This window comes from Oncorhynchus mykiss, chromosome 8, assembly GCF_013265735.2.
Source record: "Oncorhynchus mykiss isolate Arlee chromosome 8, USDA_OmykA_1.1, whole genome shotgun sequence".
NCBI classification, from domain to species: Eukaryota; Metazoa; Chordata; class Actinopteri; order Salmoniformes; family Salmonidae; genus Oncorhynchus; species Oncorhynchus mykiss.
The window spans coordinates 24,403,726-24,427,535 of NC_048572.1; the positions used below are offsets into that span (position 1 = coordinate 24,403,726).

General features: G+C 41.9%; 1 protein-coding gene and 1 long non-coding RNA gene across 6 annotated transcripts in view; one reads left to right on the plus strand and one right to left on the minus strand.

Moving 5' to 3' along the window:
• slc5a6a (solute carrier family 5 member 6a) overlaps positions 1 to 23,810 on the plus strand; it is a 32,322-nt gene that overhangs the window by 1,182 nt on the left and 7,330 nt on the right. For 3 of the 5 annotated variants that reach the window (XM_036985102.1, XM_036985101.1, XM_036985104.1), the window contains exons 2-9: positions 17,916 to 18,041; positions 18,779 to 19,249; positions 19,643 to 19,708; positions 19,843 to 19,894; positions 20,079 to 20,146; positions 20,262 to 20,416; positions 20,553 to 20,693; positions 20,807 to 20,936. In XM_036985102.1, coding sequence (XP_036840997.1) covers positions 18,902 to 19,249; positions 19,643 to 19,708; positions 19,843 to 19,894; positions 20,079 to 20,146; positions 20,262 to 20,416; positions 20,553 to 20,693; positions 20,807 to 20,936 — 960 coding nt within the window. In that variant the 5' untranslated portion in view covers positions 17,916 to 18,041; positions 18,779 to 18,901. Of the gene's footprint in view, positions 1 to 17,518; positions 17,621 to 17,915; positions 18,042 to 18,140; positions 18,320 to 18,778; positions 19,250 to 19,642; positions 19,709 to 19,842; positions 19,895 to 20,078; positions 20,147 to 20,261; positions 20,417 to 20,552; positions 20,694 to 20,806; positions 20,937 to 23,810 lie in introns of those variants that run through there. The other 2 variants (XM_036985105.1, XM_036985103.1) reach the window with 2 other exon arrangements.
• Positions 1,186 to 8,109, minus strand: LOC118965504. Its single transcript, XR_005052842.1, has 3 exons — positions 7,673 to 8,109; positions 4,287 to 4,403; positions 1,186 to 1,547 (listed from the first exon to the last, which is right to left on the minus strand). It is a non-coding gene; the product is annotated as an uncharacterized LOC118965504 (long non-coding RNA).

Consider the following 23,810-nt stretch of genomic DNA (forward strand, 5'->3'; position numbering starts at 1 on the left):
TATAACTTTAGACCGTCCCCTCGCCCATACCCGTGCGCGAACCAGGGACCCTCTGCACACATCAACAGTCACCCACGAAGCATCGTTACCCATCGCTCCACAAAAGCCGCGACCCTTGCAGAGCAAGGGGAACCACTACTTCAAGGTCTCAGAGCAAGTGATGTCACCGATTGAAACGCTATTTAGCGCGCACCACCGCTAACTAGCTAGCCGTTTCACATCCGTTACACATCCACAGGTACACCTCCAAATGACTCAAATGATGTCAATTAGCCATTACAACAAAAAAAAAACATTACATAATTTTCTGTAATTTTCCAAGCTGTTTAAAAGCACGGTCAACTTAATGTATGTAAAATTCTGACCCACTGGAATTGTGATACAGTGAAATAATCTCTATAAATAATTGTTGTAAGAATTACTTGTATCATGCACAAAGTAGATGTCCTAACCGACTTGCTAAGACTATAGTTTTTTAACAAGAAATTTGTGGAGTGGTTGAAAGGTGAGTTTTAAGGACTCCAACCTAAGTGTATGTAAACTTCCGACTTCAATTGTAAGTAGCTAGCCAGCACGTTAGCATAGCAAGCAACGCTATGGGATTGCAAAGGAGTTACCATAACTCTCGTCAAACACTTTTTTAAATTCTAAATTAGCTAGCTGGCATTTGAGGCGTGTTTACTGTACATGCTAGGTATATTTCCTCCAACGTTATAATGAAAACGTGTCTCTTCTTCCCAAAACACAAGTTTGCTGGAAACTTGTGGGAGGAGTGCTGATGATGTCGCCCGCTGTATGCACTTTCAGTAGCCTGATTGCTTCCAGACTAAGGAGAAATCCGCACACAATGCGTCCCTGACCACCACCTGAAGTGGTCAGACCGATCTCAACACAATCAGACCACAAGGCGTCTTTTGTGTGTCTAGACCCGTCGATTCAATGCGAGCCTCGTTTTCTGATAGCAGAACTCGCATGTAAGTGTCAAGTGTACACACAACCTTAGTGACCATTTATTGTCCCCAACACAAAGTGCACCTGTGTAATGATCATGCTGTTTAAGCAGCTCCTTGATATGCCACATCTGTCAGGTGGATAGATTAACTTGGCAAAGGAGAAATGCTCACTAACAGGGATATAAACAAACTTGTGCCCAAAATTTGACAGAAATATGTTTTTTGTGCGCATGGAAAGGTCTGGAATCTTTTATTTCAGCTCATAAAACATGGGATCAACACTTTTTACATGCTGTGTTTTATATTTTTGTTCAGTATATTTTGAGTGTTATTTGCAACCTTTGCATTTCTGTAGTGTTTTATTTATCAAGCTCTTATGGTCAGGTTACAACGTTCCAAATCTCTAGACTGATTCCATGTTTCAAGGTTCATCTGTCAAACAACAGCACGTGCCATCCTAGACGATTTGATTTCAATGGGTGCCCGACCATTTCAGAGGCCACATTCTTTCTAGCCATCGACCAGAAGAATTGTGTAGATCAGGGCTCTCCAACTGGCGGCCCCGCAGGCGGGCCAAATTGGCCCCCAAGTTTTCTGTGCAAAGAAAAAACAGTTGGAGAGAGAGAGAATGTGTTTAATTTTCATTGTTGGACATAAAAAGACAATTTTAAAAAACAACAGGAAATCAGCTCCAAGCATTTTAATTTAGGAAATCTGTTCCCAAGTATTCCCACGCATAATAGATAGAGGACGTGATCATGTACTAATGTAAGCAAGGTTTGAAATGATTGTTTTAGTCAAATATATCTGTTTGGGCTTCTTCTTGTCTACAAATTACTGCAGTATTACACATTTCTTTACTACAAATTATTTGTAATTATGTTCTGGCCTCCCAACTATCCCCTCAATAAAAAATCGGCGAGCGGCTGAATCTAGTTGATGATTGCTGGTGTAGATAATTATTGACTAGCGTATCTTTCTCATTCTTCCACTAGCTTTATTGATTTGTCACCTTTCACCATGTGATAGTGTAATGAAATTATCATGGCTCATGGCCACCTTATCACGGAACTCCTTCAGTAGATAAAAACCCTCAACTCTTTTGGAAAGCTAATAACCTTCATTTTGAACCTTAGAACTAAAACGAACTTCAGGATTTGTGCTACACAAATCTTTGCCAACTGTGGTTATAGTGACAGCTCACCGCTACTATATCTCACACACTGATTCAGAATATTTGTATTTGTATACCCCTCCCAGTCTTACCATAACCCCTCCTCAAACACACATGCTGTACTTTGTCAGAGCAGCATTCATGGGACTCAATCGTTCATCTTATTCAGGGAGGGTTTAATGACTACTCAGATTCTTGACCTTTTGGGCAGCCGTTATAAACTGTCTGAGGCACATGCTGGTGTGAACGGGTTTACCACTGTATGCCATGACTAGGTGAGGAGCATGCGTCAAGGTAAGTCTTGAGATGCTACCTTGAGAAGACTCGGTGCCTGTAGAGGTGTACGGTATGTTTCTTACAATTTGAGACTGATTTGTCTGTACAACTGAACGGTTGTCTCTGTTGGAGATTACTTGACCTGACCCAAAACATTTGTTCTCCTGAAATTAAAAATGTTTGAATGTATGTCTAAACGGTTAATTACATAGGCCTATCTTCTAATCTTTCCTATGGTGTATACTAGCACTAAACAGGTCTGATACTGCAGGGTATTGTCGATTTCAGCTGCATCCCTTCCCATTATTATGTTCTACTCCCCCTGCCAATATTGAAGGTAAAATGGATTTATATTTTACACAAATTACACTGAAGGGGGTTACGTCAAAGCAGGGCAGGCTGCGTTTCCCAAGAGCATGTACAATGTTCGGCCCAGTTGCCAGGCAACAGTGGCTTTCTATCCTGGTCTTTAACGTGTGAAAGCGGCACTGATGTCTGTCTAGATGTCCTTCCTTCCCATGCCCTCTCTTGACGCATCCTAAAACCAGGCCTTTGGATTGGGGATAGTCAGAGTCATTAGTACTACTGTAGCTAAATGGTTTTACATCGTCAGACTCTTAAGACATCACATAGGCCTACATCGTGATTGCATTCTAACTTCGTCACACCCTACTGGTGCAGAAAAAGGTTGCTGCGTTAGGACACATTTTTGTTGTTGTAACGGGCAGGCTAATTAAGATAGGAATATCTCCTCCAGGGCTTCCCCCCGCTAGTGAATTAATAGTTCCCTCCTCCGTGGCGTGTCTACACTGCATGGCTGGTGTCAAGTTTCCATCCATGAAATTTGATTTCAGTGATCCCAAAGGGTTGTAGCAGAGGGAGCCTAGCAAAGAGCCAGAGGACCCTGTAACTGACCGTTGACCTTTGGGTATGATCTTATTTACCACGTGTATTAAGTTCATGCTCCCCCACCTCAGTCACGGGAGGGTAGTTGACAGACAGCTTATGGGAGTTCCTCGTAGGAAAGACTATAGTATATTTATACTATATATTATTTATCATATTACCATCATGTTGTCATCATATTACCACAAGACTATCCCTGAAAGATCACTTAGATTTCTGCTCTATATGGTCTGAACACTCCATAAATGACCCATGTAGTCAAATCAAATTTTATTGGTCACATACACATGGTTAGCAGATGTTAATGCGAGTGTACCGAAATGCAAAAGTAATCTAACAATTTCACAACTACCTTATACACATAAGTGTAAAGGAATGAATGAGAATATGTACATAGAAATATATGGATGGTCGTGCGGCATAGGCAAGATGCAGTAGATGGTATAGAGTACAGTATATACACTGCTCAAAAAAATAAAGGGAACACTAAAATAACACATCCTAGATCTGAATGAAATATTCTTATTAAATACTTTTTTCTTTACATAGTTGAATGTGCTGACAACAAAATCCCACAAATGATCAATGGAAATCAAATGTATCAACCCATGGAGGTCTGGATTTGGAGTCACACTCAAAATTAAAGTGGAAAACCACACTACTGGCTGATCCAACTTTGATGTAATGTCCTTAAAACAAGTCAAAATGAGGCTCAGTAGTGTGTGTGGCCTGATTTTTTTTATTTTATTTTTTATACCCAAAATATCTGTTTGTTCGTCACGTTGTGTTGAGAAATCCACCGGAAATAGTGGTCACGACAACGCCAAATAAAATTCAAAATTATATCCATAATATCAACAGAAACATGGCAAATGCTTTTTTTAATCAATCCTCAATGTGTTTTTCAAATATCTATTCGATAATATATCAACTGGGACAATTGGCTTTTCAGTAGGACCGAGAGGAAAAATGGCTACCTCTGTCTTTTGTGCAAGAATCACTCAGAGCCCTCAGCTGGCCACTTATGCAATGTGGTCCTTTACGCTCACTCTTCAACATAAAGGCGTGAAACTTCGTCTAAAGGCTGTAGACACCTTAGGGAATACAGTGGGGCAAAAAATTATTTAGTCAGCCACCAATTGTGCAAGTTCTCCCCCTTAAAAAGATGAGAGGCCTGTAATTTTCATCATAGGTACACTTCAACTATAACAGACAAAATGAGAAAAAAAATCCAGAAAATCACATTGTAAGATTTTTAATGAATTTATTTGCAAATTATGGTGGAAAATAAGTATTTGGTCAATAACAAAAGTTTATCTCAATACTTTGTTATATACCCTTTGTTGGCAATGACAGAGGTGAAGACTTACAGAAAACATTTGACAAGGTTTTCACACAATGTTGCTGGTATTTTGGCCCATTCCTCCATGCAGATCTCCTCTAGAGCAGTGGTGATGTTTTGGGGCTTTTGCTGGGCAACATGGACTTTCAACTCCCTCCAAAGATTTTTCTATGGGGTTGAGATCTGGAGACTGGCTAGGCCACTCCAAGACCTTGAAATGCTTCTTACGAAGCCACTCCTTCTTTGCTCGGGTGGTGTGTTTGGGATCATTGTCATGCTGAAAGACCCAGCCACGTTTCATCTTCAATGCCCTTGCTGATGGAAGGAGGTCTTCACTCAAAATCTCACGATACATGGCCCCATTCATTCTTTCCTTTACACGGATCAGTCGTCCTGGTCCCTTTGCAGAAAAACAGCCCCAAAGCATGATGTTTCCACCCCCGTGCTTCACAGTAGGCATGGTGTTCTTTGGATGCAACTCAGCATTCTTTGTCCTCCAAACACGACGAGTTGCGTTTTTACCAAAAAGTTCTATGTTCTCATGTTCTGAGCAAGGAACTGAAACATAACCTTTCTTACATAGCACATATTGCACTTTTACTTCTCCAACACTTTTTTTTGCATTATTTAAACCAAATTGAACATGTTTCATTATTTACTTGAGGCTAAATTTATTTTCTTTGTATTATATTAAGTTCAAATAAGTGTTCATTCAGTATTGTTGTAATTGTCATTATTACAAATATATATTTTTTTTAAATCGGCCGATTTTAATCGGCATCGGCTTTCTTGGCCCTCCAATAATCGGTATCGGCGTTGAAAAATCATAATCGGTCGACCTCTAGTATAGATTTGGATTACTCTTTGTGCTATTTGTGTTGTTAATTGGATTCATTCCGCCATTTTATTTATTTCTCTTTACTTTGTATTGCTAGGTATTAGTGCTGCACTGTTGGAGCTAGAAACGCAAGCATTTCGCTGCACTTGCGATAACATCTGCAACTCTGTGTACGCGACTGTTGTGCTAAATGATTGTTTTTGATTTAGAGGTTAGTTATGTTTGGGTGTGGCTTGCCATGATTGGAATCATCCTCGTTGGTCAGGATGTTGCACCTGTCACCTTGTTAGTTAGTCAGTCAGTCGTTAGTGTTACGGTTTTCTTCTATCGAAAGAGAGGCGGACCAAAATGCAGCGTGGTTATTTTGATTCATGGTTCTTTAATGAAGAAACTACACATGAACAAACTAACAAAACAAGAAACGTGACGTGAAAACCTAAACAGCCTTATCTGGTGCAAACAGAGACAGGAACAATCACCCACAAAACACTCAAAGAATATGGCTGGCTAAATATGGTTCCCGATCAGAGACAACGATAAGCACCTGCCTCTGATTGAGAACCACTTCAAGCAACCATAGACTTTTCTAGATAACCCCACTATACCACAATCCCAATACCTACAATAAAAACCAAGACAAAACACACCACATAATTAACCCATGTCACACCCTGGCCTGACCAGAATAATAAAGAAAACACAAAATACTAAGACCAGGGCGTGACAGTTAGTTAGTAGCTTTCTTACATGGCACATATTGCACTTTTACTTTCTTCTCCAACACAATTTTTTGCATTATTTAAACCAAATTGAACATGTTTCATTATTTATTTGAGCTAAATAGATTTATTGATGTATTATATTAAGTGTTAATTCAGTATTTTTGTAATTGTCAATTACAACAATACTGAATGAAAAATCCCCTTTTTAATCGGTATCGGCTTTTTTTTGGTCCTTCAATAATCTGTATTGGTATCGGCGTTGAAAAATCATAATCGGTCGACCTCTAGTGTGGCGCAAGGCCATTTGGGTAAAACCATGGAACAAGAATAAAACGTGCAGCCAGAGAACAAGAAACGGGAGCATGCCATTCGATTAAAAGAGATGGAGATGGAAGGATGCCAAAGAGAGAGTGCCGCAAGCACTTTGAATCAAGTTGGGCCATCCTGCACCCTCAATAGGGTTTGATCTTGGTCGGAACAGCCGTCTTGTACCGCCTTTCAATGAAAAGCAAGTGGACGTATATTTTACTCTGTTTGACCGGATTGCCACATCCTTAAAACGACTGTGATATCTGGTCACTGCTCCTCCAGTGTTCTTGTGGGTAAAGCTCAAAGTGTACACCGCTTTATCTCTTGATCACAGTTCAGATTATGACACTGTTAAAGCTGCTATCCTTTAGGCTTGTGAGTTGGTCCCAGCCAGAGGCAGTGACGATTTTAGCTTGGAAATCTTGGTGGGGCACAAAAAAACTAAAATTGGAGCGATGCATGCCAGCAAAGCCACAACACTAAAAAATACACTGTAACAGTGAAGAAGGGTGCCCACAAACTGTTACGGCCTACATAAAGCTGTCCCAAACTCTTATCAGCAGAGCCTTGTCTGGCTGCAAAACAGTTCATTGAGCCTCATTTACTGCCTTTAAAAAAATACACTTCTGATAAGGCTGACTTGCTTAAACAAATGTGGTTTCTACTTGCAATTAAGATGTACAAACAATGGCATAAGGGGACGACAAGCGGATTAGAGGCAATCCGTAATTTAGATTAAGACCATTAAATAACAAGCTAGAACGGGTGTAGTCAATATAACTATTTGTTTAGCACTTGAAATGTACAGCGACGGAATTCAGAACATGGGCCGTTCTTAGTGTTCTCCCTGTACACCAAGTCAGAACTGTAGGACAAATAAAGGGGGCATATAAGCAGACAATGAAAGCTCTTACAGTATTCAATGATTACTTTTCTCTAAAACAGGTTATAGGCTACATGTGCATGACCAAGTCAGAACCGTAGGCGAAGTTAAGAGGGGAAACTAGACCAAATTATTAGGGTGAGGCACATTGGCTACTAACAGCTTACTACACAACATACACTTAGTGTTACTCTTAGCTACAAATATACATATCTCCCTCGCATATTACATAATTAATGCAGCAGCATACAATACATTTTTGGACTCACCTTGTGCTTTGCTCACTTGAACAGGAAGGAGGTGCGGCGGTCCTTTTGTGGGCAAACTTACTCATCCAAGTCTGACATTCTCTGGATTGATGGTGCTGGGACAACTGGGAACTATGGCGAGGCGAGGACAAAGTTGAATCATGATGACGTCAGTGATTTTCAGGTCGTAGCTCTAGAAAGAGGCCCAAGTTCCCGATTTACACTTCCGAGTTGGGATGACCGTTCAAAATGTATTTTCACAGTCTGAGCAATTTTTTTTTTCCTGAGTTACCAGTTTTCTTGAATTCACTGTCAGATTTCTCTCTTCTGAGTTGTTTTAAGCGCAGCAGAAATCATTCTGGATTGACAGCATGGCCAATGTCTAATGTTTATCATTTTAAGATTGGAAAAGAGACCCGTAGACCAATAATTTGGACCACACACCAACTCCACTTAATAGCAGGCTAGTGATTGCTTTGCACTGCTTGCAGATTGTCACTGATTCCTTCCAAACCAGTTATTGTTGAAGTTGCGATTTCCAACTTGTGTAATGTTGATTTCCATCTTGTGTAATGTTTATGTCCAATGGCCGATGAGCACCTATACGCTTTATCTATAATTTCTCTTAATTATTTATCTTCATATGACAAGGATTAAAAATTATTTGCCAGTAGATTTTCGACTTCATTCATGACTGCTAGCTAAGATTTTGGAAGTATGATGTTGACACGGTCAGTCCAATCAAAGCTACTGTAGATATAACGTGAATTGACATAATTTTACCTGTGGCCAATTACCTTGGGCCTTCTTGGATGGGCACTTTTAATCTAACTCTATGGCAGCACCTAAGGGGCTTGCATTTTCAAGCTCTACCCCCCAAAACACCAGTCTCAAAGTCAACAGTGAAGAGGTCACTCCGGGATGCTGGCCTTCTAGGCAGAGTTGCAAAGACTGAGACTCAGACTGGCCAATAAAAAGAAAAGATTAAGATGGGGGGGGGGGGGGGGGGGGAGAACACAGACACTGGACAGAGGAACTCTGCCTAGAAGGACAGCATCCCAGAGTTGCCTCTTCACTGTTGACGTTGAGACTGGTGTTTTGTGTGTACTATTTTATGAAGCTGCCAGTTGAGGACTTGTGAGGCTTATGTTTCTCAAACTAGACACTAATGTACTTGTCCTCTTGCTCAGTTGTGCACCGGGGTATCCTACTCTTTCTATTCTGGTTAGAGACAGTTTGCCCTGTTTTGTGAAGGAAGTAGTACACAGCGTTGCACAAGATCTTCAGTTTCTTGGCAATTTCTCGCATGGAATAGCCATCATTTCTCAGAACAATAATAGACTGACAAGTTTCAGAAGGAAGGAATTTGTTTCTGGCCATTTTGAGCCTGTAATCGAACCCACAAATGCTGATGCTCCAGATACTGAACTATTCTAAAGAATTGTATTGCTTTAATCAGTACAATAGTTTTCAGCTGTGCTAACATAATTGCAAAAGAGTTTTCTAATGATCAATTAGCCTTTTAAAATGATAAACTTGGATTAGCTAACACAACGTGGCATTGGAACACAGGAGTGATGGTTGCTGATAATGGGCCTCTGTACGCCAATGCAGAAATTCCATGAATCAGCCGTTTACAGCTACAATAGTCATTTACAACATTAACAATGTCTACAATTTGTTATTTTAATGGACAAAAAATGTGCTTTAATTTAAAAAACAAGGACATTTGTAATTGACACAACTTTTGAACGGTAGTGTGTCTGTGTATATGTATATTAGTACAAGTGAAGTTTGGACAACTATTCATTCAAGATTTTTTTCCTACATTGTAGAATAATAGTGAAGACATCAAAACTATGAAATAACACATGGAGTCATGTAGTAACCATAAAGTGTTACACATCAACATACATTTTAGATTCTTCAAAGTAGCCACTCTTTGCCTTGCCGACAGCGTTGCACACTCTTGGCATTCTCTCAACCAGCTTCACCTAGAATGCTTTTCCAACAGTCTTGAAGGAGTTCCCACACATGCTGAGCACTTGTCTGCTTTTCTTTCACTCTGCGGTCCAACTCATCCCAAACCATCTCAATTGGGTTAAGGTTGGAACCAAAAATCTCACATTTGGAGTCATCAGACCAAAGGACAGATTACCTCCGGTCTAATGTCCATTGCTCATTTTTCTTGGCCCAAGCAAGTCTCTTCTAATTGGTATCCTTTAGTAGTGGTTTCTTTGCGGCAATTCGACCATGAAGGCCTGATTTCATGAAGTCTCCTGTGAACAGTTGATGATTAGATGTCTGTTACTTGAACTCTGTGAAGCATTTATTTGGGCTGCAATTTCAGAGACTGGTAACTCTAATGAATTTATCCTCTGCAGCAGAGGTAACTCTGGATCTTCCTTTCTTGTGGCGATCATCACGAGAGCCAGTTTCATCATAGTTCTTGATGGTTTTTGCGACTGCACTTGAAGAAAATTTCAAAATTCTTGAAATTGGCCGTATTGACTGACTTTCATGTCTTACAATAATGATGGACTGTCGTTTCTTTGCTTATTTTAGCTGTTCTTAATATACTATGGACTTGTTTTTTTTTTACCAAATAGGGCTATCTTCTGTATACCATCCCTACCTTGTCACAACACAACTGATTGGCTCAAACGCATTAAGAAGGAAGGAAATTCCACAAATTAACTTCTAACAAGGGACACCTGTTCATTTTAAATGCATTCTAGGTGATTACCTCATGAAGCAGTTTGAGAAAATGCCTAGGGTGTTTAAAGTTGTCATCGAGGCAAAGGGTGGCTACTTTGACAAATCTCAAATATAAAATGTATTTTGATTGGTTAAACACTTTTTTTCTTTCTGGTTACTACATGATTCCATATGTGTTATTTCATAGTTTTGATGTCTTCACTATTGTTCTACAATGTAGATAATAGTAAAAAACCCTGGAATGAGTAGGTGTGTGAAAAAATAAACTCGGCAAAGAAGAAACGTCCCTTTTTCAGAACTCAGGACTCTGTCTTTTTAAAAGATCATTTGTAAAAATCCAAATGACTTCACAGATCTTCATTGTAAAGGGTTTAAACAATGAACCATAAACAATTAATTAACATGCACCTGTGGAACGGTCGTTAAGACACTAACAGCTTACAGACGGTAGGCGATTAATGTCACAGTTATTACAATTTAGGGCACTTTCTACTGACTCTGAAAAACACCAATAGAAAGATGCCCAGGGTCCCTGCTCATCTGCGTGAACGTGCCTTAGGCATGCTGCAAGGAGGCATGAGGACTGCAGATGTGGCCAGGTCAATAAATTGCAATGTCCGTACTGTGAGACGCCTAAGACAGGGAGACAGAACGGACAGCTGATAGTCCTCGCAGTGGCAGACCACATGTAACAACACCTGCACAGGATCGGTACATCCGAACATCACACCTGCAGGACAGGTACATGATGGTAACAACAACTGCCCGAGTTACACCAGGAATGCACAAAGTGCTCTTCACTGATGAGTCGTGGTTTTGTCTCACCGGGGTGATGGTTGGATTCGCGTTTATCGTTGGAGGAATGAGCATTACACCGAGGCCTGTACTCTGGAGCGGGATCGATTTTTGAAGGTGGAGGGTCTGTCATGGCCTGGGGCGGTGTGTCACAGCATCATCGGGCTGCGCTTGTCATTGCCTGCAGTCTCAACACTTTTCATTACAGGGAAGTCATCATCCTCCCTCATGTGATACCCTTCCTGCAGGCTCATCCTGACATGACCCTCCAGCATTACAATGCCACCAGGCATCCTGCTCATTCTGTGCTTGTCAGTGTTCTGCCATGGCCAGCGAAGATCCCAGATCTCAACACGTCCCATTGAGCACGTCTGTTGGATCAGAGGGTGAGGCCTAGGACCATTTCCCCCCCCCCCCCCCTCCCCGAATTGACTGGGATCTTGCAGGTGCCTTGGTGTGAGAGTGGGGTAACATCTCACAGCAAGAACTGGCAAATCTCGTGCAGTCCATAAGGAGGAGATGCACTGCAGTATTTAATGCAGCTGGTGGCCACACCAGATATTGACTGTTACTTTTGATTTTGACCCCCCCCCGTTCAGTGAGACATTATTCCATTTCTGTTAGTCACATGTCTGTGGAACTTGTTCAGTTTGTCTCAGTTGTTGAATCTTATGTTCATACAAGTCTTTACACATGTTAAGTTTGCTGAAAATAAACGCAGTTGACAGTGAGAGGACGTTTCTTTTTTTTATGGGTTTATATATATATACACACACACGCGCGCAGAGTTTCTGTCTTGTATGCGAGACTGACAGTTAACACCATGTTTATATTGGAGAAGGCGACGCATTTAAGTTGATCATGATGTGAAATGGGTGTTGTTGGTTGTGAGCAAACTTGTCCAACAAAAATATGGGCTATATTGTTGTCTTGGCTTGCCCTGGAATCATCCTCGTTGGTCAGGATGTGTTGCACCTGTCACCTCATTAGTTTCACCTGTGTTGGCATGAGATGTTGGATGTGCTTGACTGCAATTTAGCTCTTTCTCTTCGTTTGATTTAAAAACAAGCCTTTTATTTTGTGTTCCCCACTCTTTTGGGTTTGTTCCACATAAGTTGGTGTGTTTTTTTTTTTTAGTTTGGTTTTCCTTTTCTGAGGCAAATTTAGTGGGAATTTATAGTGGATGTCTTTTAGGACCCAGATTGTTATTGTTTGTCAACTTTCAGTGGACACCGCCTGTTGAGCGAAAATATTTTCTTATTGGCGAATGTAACAGTGACCAATAAAGGTTGATTTGATTTGTCACAGGGCCAGTGAAGCCCCATTAAGACCCCACTGTTTCAGCAGCTGTACGTACAACCTCTAATAATATCAAGCATGACTGCAAGTGAGTAGGTTGATTTCAATAGGCCCTAGAACTGTTTACCAATTACTGTACCTAGCCTTTTTGTTGATTCTGGACTCGTCTCAGATGACCTTATTTTCCTAACTGCTGGTGCTCAATGCGTGTGTTTTTGATTTTACTGTAGAGGTGATGCTGTGGCATAGGCTGCTCTCGCTAGTAGTCTGTACCTCAGGTGATGACTTGTAAGATGTGATAATGGGTCAGACACACTTGGGTTTGATCACACAGGCTCAGGAGAATCAGACAGTCATGGCAGGCTTCCACCGTTTTGATCAGCACAGGCCCTATAACTGGCAGAGGTAATTCATTCAATAAACCATTGTTTTGAGAGATTACAGTCCTGGTAAACCTGACTTCTCACTCAAATATTTCTCTCCTTTATAGACTCTGACTCAGCTTTTTCCCCTGTTGTAGCCTACTTGTTGAAATGGACAGGTATGGTATATGTTCGCAAGTTAACTATTTTACCGCAGTGCAGTGCAGTTGTCAGAAATTGTCAAGCTATGGTAGACATTTTTGTACTCTTTAACCTTACAGGAAGGGGAAATGCTAATGTTTAAGTGCAGACTTTAAAGACTCTCAGGAAGAAACGCAAGGCTGTTTTTTAAATTGTCTTTAGACACTGTAAAGACAACATTCACAACCTTGTTTATCCTTTAGCAGATAAGAAAACGTCCCCACAACTCTTGTGGAAATGCTAATGACCTTTCCTGTTCAGTAGGATACAGTATCTCTGTATTGCAAATCTGTTTTTTTCTTGACCTTCCTGTCCCTTTCACAATAATACAGTATCTCTCTCTTTCGCCAGCCTGGGTTTTTCACAGGAACAGAACATATCTGAACCTCTTGATCCACGATCTTTACACTGATCATCCCCTGAGAGGGTACTTATTTTCATTACCTATAATTTGAGCCCATCATTAAGAACAACTCAGTATTGTCAGGCATGAGGAAATCAAATTAGCTGCCATAATTATCCATAATTATAATTGGCCTAGCCTAGGCCTATACTTTAAAGGCAGTCACGATGACTGCTATGAAATGAAGTCACATGGTTTAAGTATCACTGCAAAAAATGTAACTGACTTGGGTTGTGACTCAGTGCCTGTAAAGGACGATGCTGTGTTTTATAATGCTCTGGAGATGAGCCAGTTAGAGCCCCTCCCCCCAGTCTATCTGTCGCTCCACATCTATCAGAGGAATGGATGCCCTCAGAGCCGGTCACAGCTATTGTTCTCCAGCTGGTAGCCTTTGGGCATTTCCATGTAAAAGGACCAACATGTGAAGTTCATACCTTTTCATTTGACATGCTCCTAAGAGTTTATATTTTTAAGAAATTATGTACAGGTTTTCAACCATTTTCCATCCTACAAATGAGGTAAGGTGTCTTAGAAAACATCTACCAGAAAGTCTTGCGGTATTAGAAATGCATCAAAACACAGTGTTTGTCCCATTCTATGTTTGTTTTTACATCCCCGTTAGGGAGCATTTTTCCAAAGTAAATATCCACCTGACAGGTGTGGCATATCATGAAGCTGCTTAAACAGCATGATCATTACACAGGTGCAGCTTGTGCTGGGGACAATAGAAGGCCATACTGAAATGTGCAGTTTTGTCACACAATGCCACTGATATCTCATGTTTTGAGAGAGCATGCAATTGGCATGCTGACTGCAGGAATGTACACTGGAGCAGTTGCCAGAGAATGTAATGTTAATTTCTCTACCATAAGCCGCCTCCAGTATTGTTTTAGAGAATTTGGCAGTATGTCTAACCGGCCTCACAACCGCAGACCACGTGTATTGCATCGTGTGGGCGAAGGGTTTGCTAACATCACTTTGCGACGAGCGTGCCCCATGGTGGTGGTGGGGTTATGGTATGGGCAGGCATAAGCTGTGGACAACGAACATAATTGCATTTTATCGATAGCAATTTGAATGCACGGAGATCCTGAGGCCCATTGTCGTGCCGTTCATCCGCCGCCATCAACTCATGTTTCAGCAAGGTTCTGTACACAGTTCCTGGAAGCTGAAAATGTCCCAGTTAGTCCTTGGTCTGCATAATCAGACATGTCACCCATTTGAGCATTTTTGGGATGCTCTGGATCGACGTGTACGACAGTGTGTTCCAGTTCCCGCCAATATATCCTGGAACTTTATACAGCCATTGAAGAGGAGTGGGACACGATTCCACAGGCCACAATCAACAGCCTGATCAACTCTATGTGAAGGAGATGTCGCGCTGCATGAGGCAAATGGTTTTCTGATCCATCCATTTCATTACCAAAACCCCACAAGATAATTTCACATTTCTCTTCCTCATGAGGAAGGAGGATAATGAAAGTTTACAGAAGTAACAACTGAAGGTAGACCTACCAATTAGTTAGTTTTTTACTGATATCTATTTGGTTTCTGAATTACTAAGTGATTAACTCCAAATTACTGAAATTTAATTGGCAATGGGAATTCAATAGTAGTCACAAACCACAGTTGGGTCACGCTACAGTTCTCCCACTGGTATGCTGCATAATGTTCATCTCAACTGTTTTCTTTCTCATTCTGTCGTCTGGTGGTCAAAGCAAGTGCGAAAACAGCCTGGACAACCTCTCGCTCTTTGCCGCCTCTCTTTCACTCCAGTTGTCACCTCTCTCGGCTCTCGCTGACACCTACCCATAAGTCCCCTCTTTCCATTTACTGTGACCATAGAGATCGCAACGTTGTATCTGTCCCATTATGGTGTCTGTAAGTGCACAGGCGAGGCCGTCTCCATTTTGAAGTAGTCAATTTTTTTTCCGCTACATCTATCAGTTGGTACACAAACTGAAAGGGTGTTTACTGCCACCTGGAGTGTTTGAACAGGTATTATTAAGCCAAGATTGTCTATTTCCTGCCTGCCCCACCTACAGTTATGGAATCGCTGATCTCTCCTGATGACCTGGATGGAATTATGTAACCCGTCCTTAACCCATAAGAAGTCTCATCCAGTTGACTACTTCAAAATGGTGAAAGACCTCAATGGCGCTGCCCATGCTAAAACAGGCTTTTGGGCAAAAACAGCTTTTTGGGCACAAAAGGCCTCTAAACATCTCTGACTATGACCAGCATCCTTAACCACTGAGCACGAACCGACACACACCAGACGTCCATGGACGTTGAAATTTGGTCGGTCTGCCCTTACTGTGAGATTTCAACATCCACAGATGTTGTTTTTTGGTATGGTCCAGACTTGTTTTAATTTCAGCTTTCACCGGCTTTGATTTTGCCCGAACATAGAAGTGGATGATTGGTTCAGATTTGGTCCAGTAGAGTACAGTAAAATAACAGTTCAGTAAAGTCCTGTGCTGTACTGTAAAATAGTGTAGGAGAGTTTAGTACGGTAGAGCACACTAGAGTGGAGTACAGTATAATGTGCTATACTGAGCTCTACTGTACTTTGATGTCCAAACTCGCAAAACAGATTTCGTCTGTTATTGTTTCAGATTTGGCCCCAACCAACCAAACATGGTCTTGTTTGGGGGCGGAGCTTATTAAAATAATAGCCAGTGTAAATAATTCGCAAATGTGACCAAATATTCTGTTCGGTTCAAATTCTCAAGAGTAAAAAACTCAACCAAGTTTATTCTTCTGAGAGGATCAATGCAGCTGCATTAGACAAACATTTTCACACAATTACTGATATTTAACCCTTCGTCCTAGGCTGAGTCTCCTCCTACACATCTGTACAAACATTGTCTTTACTCCTAGGCAGGACACTAAGTGATACCAACCATAAACGTTTATTTCTCCCTTAACGTGACCTGATCTCTGTCCCCCTTCCCCATCACTAATCAATGGCTCTCTCCCCTTATCAATGCCTGACACGTGATCTCTTCCCTGCACTAAATATTTCAATAGGATGCCTGATATAATGTAAACGTTATACATTACCCTCTCTCCCTCAGCGACATAATTATATTTCATATTCTCAGAACCCAACAATGCAAAGGAGGATATTGCATAATTGTACTTTTTTTGTGTACCTATTCAGGCTCTAACGCTATGAAGAGAATGATATTCATATCCAGAATGATTCATTTCTGTATAGTACAGATCCGGGACCCATGATGTAATCCCTTGTCACCAGGTCTAAATCCACTTCATTTACTGTAGTTCAATAACCAACAGATTTTTTTCAATGTGAAGGTGTCATGTCATTGCTGACACCCCATTCTTTCATCTTTGAATTTGGAGTAGATATTTGGAAAACGTGAAAAAACAGGGAGATTTTACCGAAATTCTGTTACCAAACTTTGCATCTACACAGTTTTTCCACTAAATGTGTTTTTATAAAATGTTCAGTGTAAATTGTTAAAAGTAGTCTTTGTGTGTAGTTGTATGGTTTAAATTGAATTGTGTAATCTATTGTATGGTCATATAGAATAACTTTGGTATGTTTGTTAGATTTTTATATTGATCATAGCTGAAACCAAAGCTGAAGAATGCAGCAGCAAATGGCCATTATTTTTGGATACAGGTTACAGTTTACTCCTCACCTGTCACCTTGTCACCTTGTATTGTATCATTGACAGTGAAGTTGTTGCAAGACACTTGGCTACTCATACACGTGTCAAATAACCCATAAATATGCAGTAGGCCTGTGTGTATCTAACCCTGAAACCTTGGAACGGCATGCACTGATCGTCGTGTTGGAAACGTGAGAGGATTTATTTGTCAGTCATACTGTATCGTCCTACTTTGAAGTGTAACCTGGAGTGAATGAGTTGAAGTCGGGTAGTTCATTGCTAGCACACAGCTAGAGCTTTTAACCTCTGCACCCCTGGAATGAAGGTATTTGTTTATATAATTGCACAATGTAAGGTCTAAAGTTTGCATGCCATGGCACCTCCATGACCTCTCACGTGCACTAGCTCACGCGCTGACACTCACACATTCGCGTGAACACATGACCGCTTGCTTTGAGGACTAATCGAAATGGAGAGCTGCGTCTCACAAAGCTGCTCTGCAGGAAGCTGCCAGTTACCAAGGCATGACAGTTCAGATCAGCTGGAGTTGGTGTGTTGTCAAAACAAAAGAGAGATGGATAGTATTACATGTTTTAAATGGGAGAGGAGTGAAAGTGATGAGTGCAGTGGGGAGTCCAGATGTGTTTTGACACTTGATAGTACAAATATTGCCAGTAATTGGAGACTGTAAATTATAGTTTGCTTAGTTGCCGTACAAATGATGAAGTGTAGGATGATGTTTGTTTTTCATGATGTGCACTTTTAAAACAAGAACCTAGTTGTATTAGATTTTAAAGTATTTATTTGGTAAGTTTTATTAAAAATGTTTTGTATTATTTTTGCAGGTCTTCCCTTTGCCTTCCACGGTGGTTTAAGATGGGTGCCTATGAGGAAGACACTCCCACTGCTTGACTATTTAAGTCCTAGGTTCCCCAGACCACCATTCACCAGCCAGCCCAACCACTGGCACGGTAAGACCACTTATTGATTCTCTCTCTGTCTTTCTGTCTCTCTCTCCCTCATTCTCTCTTCAAGGCCTCTTACTTCTTTTGCAATCATTGTTCCCCCAGCCCTGCTGATTTCAAGGGTCCCCGATGTCACAATAGGACAATGTTTTGCATCAGTGAGGTGACGTAAACTGCATACTGTAGGCGTGCCCCACTTTGTTGACTATTCTCGCTGAGGGTGTGAGACAGGCTGTGAAGACCTCGGACACTCCTGGTAAATTCACTGCCAGCCGTGTTGTGAGGTGAATTTATCGTCATCTGATTAACCACTAACTATTTGGCTGTTGTGATGTTTAGGCGTGAGGTTAGGTCAGTCTGCCCTGGCTCACACTCACTATGGAATGTGTCAATAGACCACCGTCCAGGAGTGTGTGGGAGCCTTGAACTAATGCCAATTTGATTAGCAATATTACCAGGACCGGCAGACATGCCTACTGTGGAGTTATGTTGTGGTTTCAATGTTTAATTAACTAGCATTGTGCTTACTGAGACCTCCTAATGCTCTGAAATGGTAGAATAACCAAATAGAAAATGATTAGGTGTGAATGATATTTTAAGCAATCTAGTGGTGTAAAATGTTTCCATCTAAGCACCTACTGTGTTCATTGCATGTATCTAGCTCCTCATGCTTGAAGAGAAACTAAGAGAGCCAGCGACGAAGATAACTAACTAGTCTCTCTCCCCTCTTTCTCTCACTATAGCATTTTATTCATCCCCTTCAGTGTCTAATCAGACACCGTCCTGATCCACCCGGGCTGTGCCACCTACAGCTACCGTCCCCCCCCAACCCCATCTCCATTCTGAGCCTCTCACCCACTGACATCATGGGGGACGTAGTACAGATGCACTTCACAACGCCGGACTATGTAATCTTCGCCCTGCTGCTGGTGGCGTCCACGTGCATCGGCCTGTTCTACGCCCTGTCCGGCGGGCGCCAGCGCACCACACAGGAGTTCTTATTGGCTGACCGTTCTATGAGCTGCCTGCCCGTGTCGCTGTCACTGCTCGCCACCTTCCAGTCAGCCGTGGCCATCCTGGGAGCGCCCTCGGAGATCTACACCTATGGAACGCAGTACTGGTTCCTGGGAGTCTCCTACTTCCTCGGTCTGCTTATCCCTGCCCACGTCTTCATACCGGTCTTCTACAGGCTCCGCCTCACCAGCGCTTATGAGGTGAGCTCTAAGCCATTACCTTACATAGAGAGAGAACAGTGTCTGTTGATTATGAGGAGGAGTTTGTGCAGCTGAGTATCTCTGTGTGTCTGTCTTGCTAGAACCCTGGTAAGGAAGTCTAGTTGAATGCAACAAAAAAAACAATGTTGTCAGCATGTCTGTTAATTTTGAAACGATAGCTAAGTGTAAACCAGAGTCCGTCTCTCCATTGAGCATCATTGTGCAGCAGGTGAGTGTCGCTAACCACAGGAAAGTGCACCAAGTCTTCACTTGTATTGTCCTCAGAATAGACACATTCACAGATGACTCTTGCTTTATGATCTGTGATGGGCTTTAACATCCCTTTCCTTCCTCTCCTCTCTCTAATCTTTTCTGTCTTTTCTTCCTCTATAGTATTTGGAGCTGCGCTTCAATAAGACGGTGCGCATTATGGGGACCGTGACCTTTATCTTTCAGATGGTGTGTGTGTGTCCTTTACACTGGTGTAGTTATGTCTGTGTATATGCTCGTGTAATGTGTCTGTATTTTAATCAACCCCCTATGTTACCTCTGTTTGCTTCCCTCTGAATGTTGAAAATGTTTTGTCACCTCAGGTGATCTATATGGGGGTGGTCCTCTATGCCCCAGCACTCGCACTCAATGCAGGTAAAGGGATCTGTCACATGGATTTACTACGTCATACTTTATCAAGTGGTAGAATAATAGTTCTACTGATTACATTCAGTGAGTGCTTTAGTACCTTTTCTGGCTTTATAGATGGTCAATGACCGGTGTGCTGTAATTGTGACATCTGTTGGTGATGTGTGCTGTTGATACTGTCCACCTGCAGTGACTGGATTTGACCTCTGGGGGGCAGTGCTGGCCATGGGACTGGTGTGCACCCTGTACACAACATTGGTGAGTTTCTCTTTTCATCAGTGAGTTTTCAATTCAGTCATCCATCTCCCTACAACTCTGAAGGCAATTATGATATATATGTCTGGATTTACAGTATGTATCTCTTGTCTGTCAGGGAGGGCTAAAGGCAGTCATCTGGACAGATGTGTTCCAGACCATTGTGATGTTTGCTGGCCAGCTGGCGGTCATCATAGTGGGGGCCCACCAGGCAGGGGGCATGGGAGAAGTTTGGCGGAAGGCCATGAACGGCAGCCGCATCGCTAGCCTGGAGTGAGTCTTCTCCAGTTCACCAAAAGAGACGTAACGGTCCCTGGACCAGTTACGAACGATATTGGACCTGGTCAATTGCTCTGTGTGTAGGAAAAGTGTTGTAACCCTCCTCCCCTTTGACCTGCGCTCTGTGCAGCCTCAACCCTGACCCGACGGAGAGGCACACTTTCTGGACGCTGGGGGTGGGCGGGGTATTCCTCATGCTGGCTCTGTACGGGGTCAACCAGGCCCAGGTTCAGAGGTACCTCAGCTCCCGCACTGAGAGGGAGGCTGTCATGTAAGCATCAACACTAACACCTGGTTGAACTGGATTCACATTAAAGATCATGTTAAGAATTAACAATTGCTTAGGTGCGTAATGTTAATATATGTTGTGGTGTGTGTCTCCAGGTCATGCTACGTGGTGTTTCCCTGCCAGCAGGTGGTGTTGTGTCTAGGTTGTCTGATGGGCCTGGTGATGTTTGCTCGCTATGGTGAGGAAAGCCCGCTTGATAAGGGCTACGTCAAAACCAATGACCAGGCAAGTAGGACTACTTCCTCCACAACAACTTTAGGATTTACTACCTTCACAACAACCTTAGGAATAGCTACCCCCATAACAACCTTAGGACTAGCTACCTCCATAACAACCTTAAGACTAGCTACCTCTATAACAACCTTAGGAATAGCTACCTCCATAACAACCTTAGGAATAGCTACCTCTATAACAACCTTAGGAATAGCTACCTCCATGACAACCTTAGGAATAGCTACCTCCATGACAACCTTAGGAATAGCTACCTCCATGACAACCTTAGGACTAGCTACCTCTATAATAACCTTAGGAATAGCTACCTCTATAATAACCTTAGGAATAGCTACCTCTATGACAACCTTAGGAATAGCTACCTCCATGACAACCTTAGGAATAGCTACCTCCATGACAACCTTAGGAATAGCTACCTCCATGACAACCTTAGGAATAGCTACCTCCATGACAACCTTAGGAATAGCTACCTCCATGACAACCTTAGGAATAGCTACCTCCATGACAACCTTAGGACTAGCTACCTCTATAATAACCTTAGGAATAGCTACCTCTATAATAACCTTAGGACTAGCTACCTCCATAACAACCTTAGGACTAGCTACCTCTAATAACCTTAGGAATAGCTACCTCCATAACAACCTTAGGAATAGCTACCTCCATGACAACCTTAGGAATAGCTACCTCCATGACAACCTTAGGAATAGCTACCTCCTTAACAACCTTAGGAATAGCTACCTCCATAACAACCTTAGGAATAGCTACCTCCATGACAACCTTAGGAATAGCTACCTCCATGACAACCTTAGGAATAGCTACCTCCATGACAACCTTAGGACTAGCTACCTCTATAATAACCTTAGGAATAGCTACCTCTATAATAACCTTAGGACTAGCTACCTCCATAACAAGCTTAGGACTAGCTACCTCCATAACAACCTTAGGACTAGCTACCTCTATAATAACCTTAGGAATAGCTACCTCCATAACAACCTTAGGAATAGCTACCTCCATGACAACATTAGGTAGCTATGACAACCTTAGGAATAGCTACCTCCATGACAACCTTAGGTAGCTATGACAACCTTAGGAATAGCTACCTCCATGACAACCTTAGGTAGCTATGACAACCTTAGGAATAGCTACCTCCATGACAACCTTAGGAATAGCTACCTCCATGACAACCGTAGGAATAGCTACCTCCATGACAACCTTAGGAATAGCTGCCTCCATGACAACCTTAGGAATAGCTACCTCCATGACAACCTTAGGAATAGCTACCTCCATGACAACCTTAGGAATAGCTACCTCCATGACAACCTTAGGAATAGCTACCTCCATGACAACCTTAGGAATAGCTACCTCCATGACAACCTTAGGAATAGCTACCTCCATGACAACCTTAGGAATAGCTACCTCCATGACAACCTTAGGAATAGCTACCTCCATGACAACCTTAGGAATAGCTACCTCCATGACAACCTTAGGAATAGCTACCTCCATGACAACCTTAGGAATAGCTACCTCCATGACAACCTTAGGAATAGCTACCTCCATGACAACCTTAGGAATAGCTACCTCCATGACAACCTTAGGAATAGCTACCTCCATGACAACCTTAGGAATAGCTACCTCCATGACAACCTTAGGAATAGCTACCTCCATGACAACCTTAGGAATAGCTACCTCCATGACAACCTTAGGAATAGCTACCTCCATGACAACCTTAGGAATAGCTACCTCCATGACAACCTTAGGAATAGCTACCTCCATGACAACCTTAGGAATAGCTACCTCCATGACAACCTTAGGAATAGCTACCTCCATGACAACCTTAGGAATAGCTCCCTCCATGACAACCTCAGGACTAGCTCCCTCCATAACAACCTCAGGACTAGCTCCCTCCATAACAGCCTGAGGCTTTGCTAACTCCGTAACAACACACTAAGTGGGCTCTCATATATTTAGGCATTTCCTGCACTCATTTGAGATAATTTCCACACAGCCACATAGGGCTACACGATATGGGCAAACAATCTAGTCTTTTTATTTATTTATTTATTATTTCACTTGTGATTTAGAGAAAAACACTTGGGTGAACTGTTGGAATCCTGGAAATATAATGATTATTCTAATTGTATAGTTAGAATATAATAGGGGGCTCTTTGAATACAGTCTAGTTTGACAACGAATGAAAATGCCAGGGAAGAGTTGGTGTGACAGGGTAGGAACCAAAAGTATTGATAAGTGTTTCCTAGGGGACCCTATAATCTTTGGCGTCATTAAAATGTCTTCACTTGGCTACTTCATGTAGCTAACATATTCTTGCTTTGCGTATTCCTCTTTGATTTAGAAGATACTGTTGCACAAACAAGGTGCTGATTTAAGTCTAAACCAGGCTGTATCGCTAATTACGTTTGCTCTGACTCAGTACGTTTATTAGCTAGTTAGCAATTAGCAGCTAACAATTAGCGCCTAACAAGATTTAGTAACAGCTTGCTATAAAAATACAAACTAGCTATTTGCAGATGCAAGAAACACAAAATAGTGTAATTATAGAAAGCTAATGGATTTATAATAAGAAGCTAAGTGCAAACAGCATTGTTGTTATGAACCTTGTTGCATGTGCTGCATTGACCATACACACTGAATGCAAGTGTCTCTTGAGGAACAACAAATTAGTTCCTTGCGTGACAGGGGGCGGGGCTAGGTCTGTGGAAAGCGGCATGGGGAGACTTAGAGCGATGACTCAAGGAGCGACGTAAACTATACAAATGGACGTTACACATGGCGTATTACGTTATAGAAGGTCAAGTAAAAACCCAAACCAGTCCATGCATCAATACCGGTATACCGCCAAGCCATACC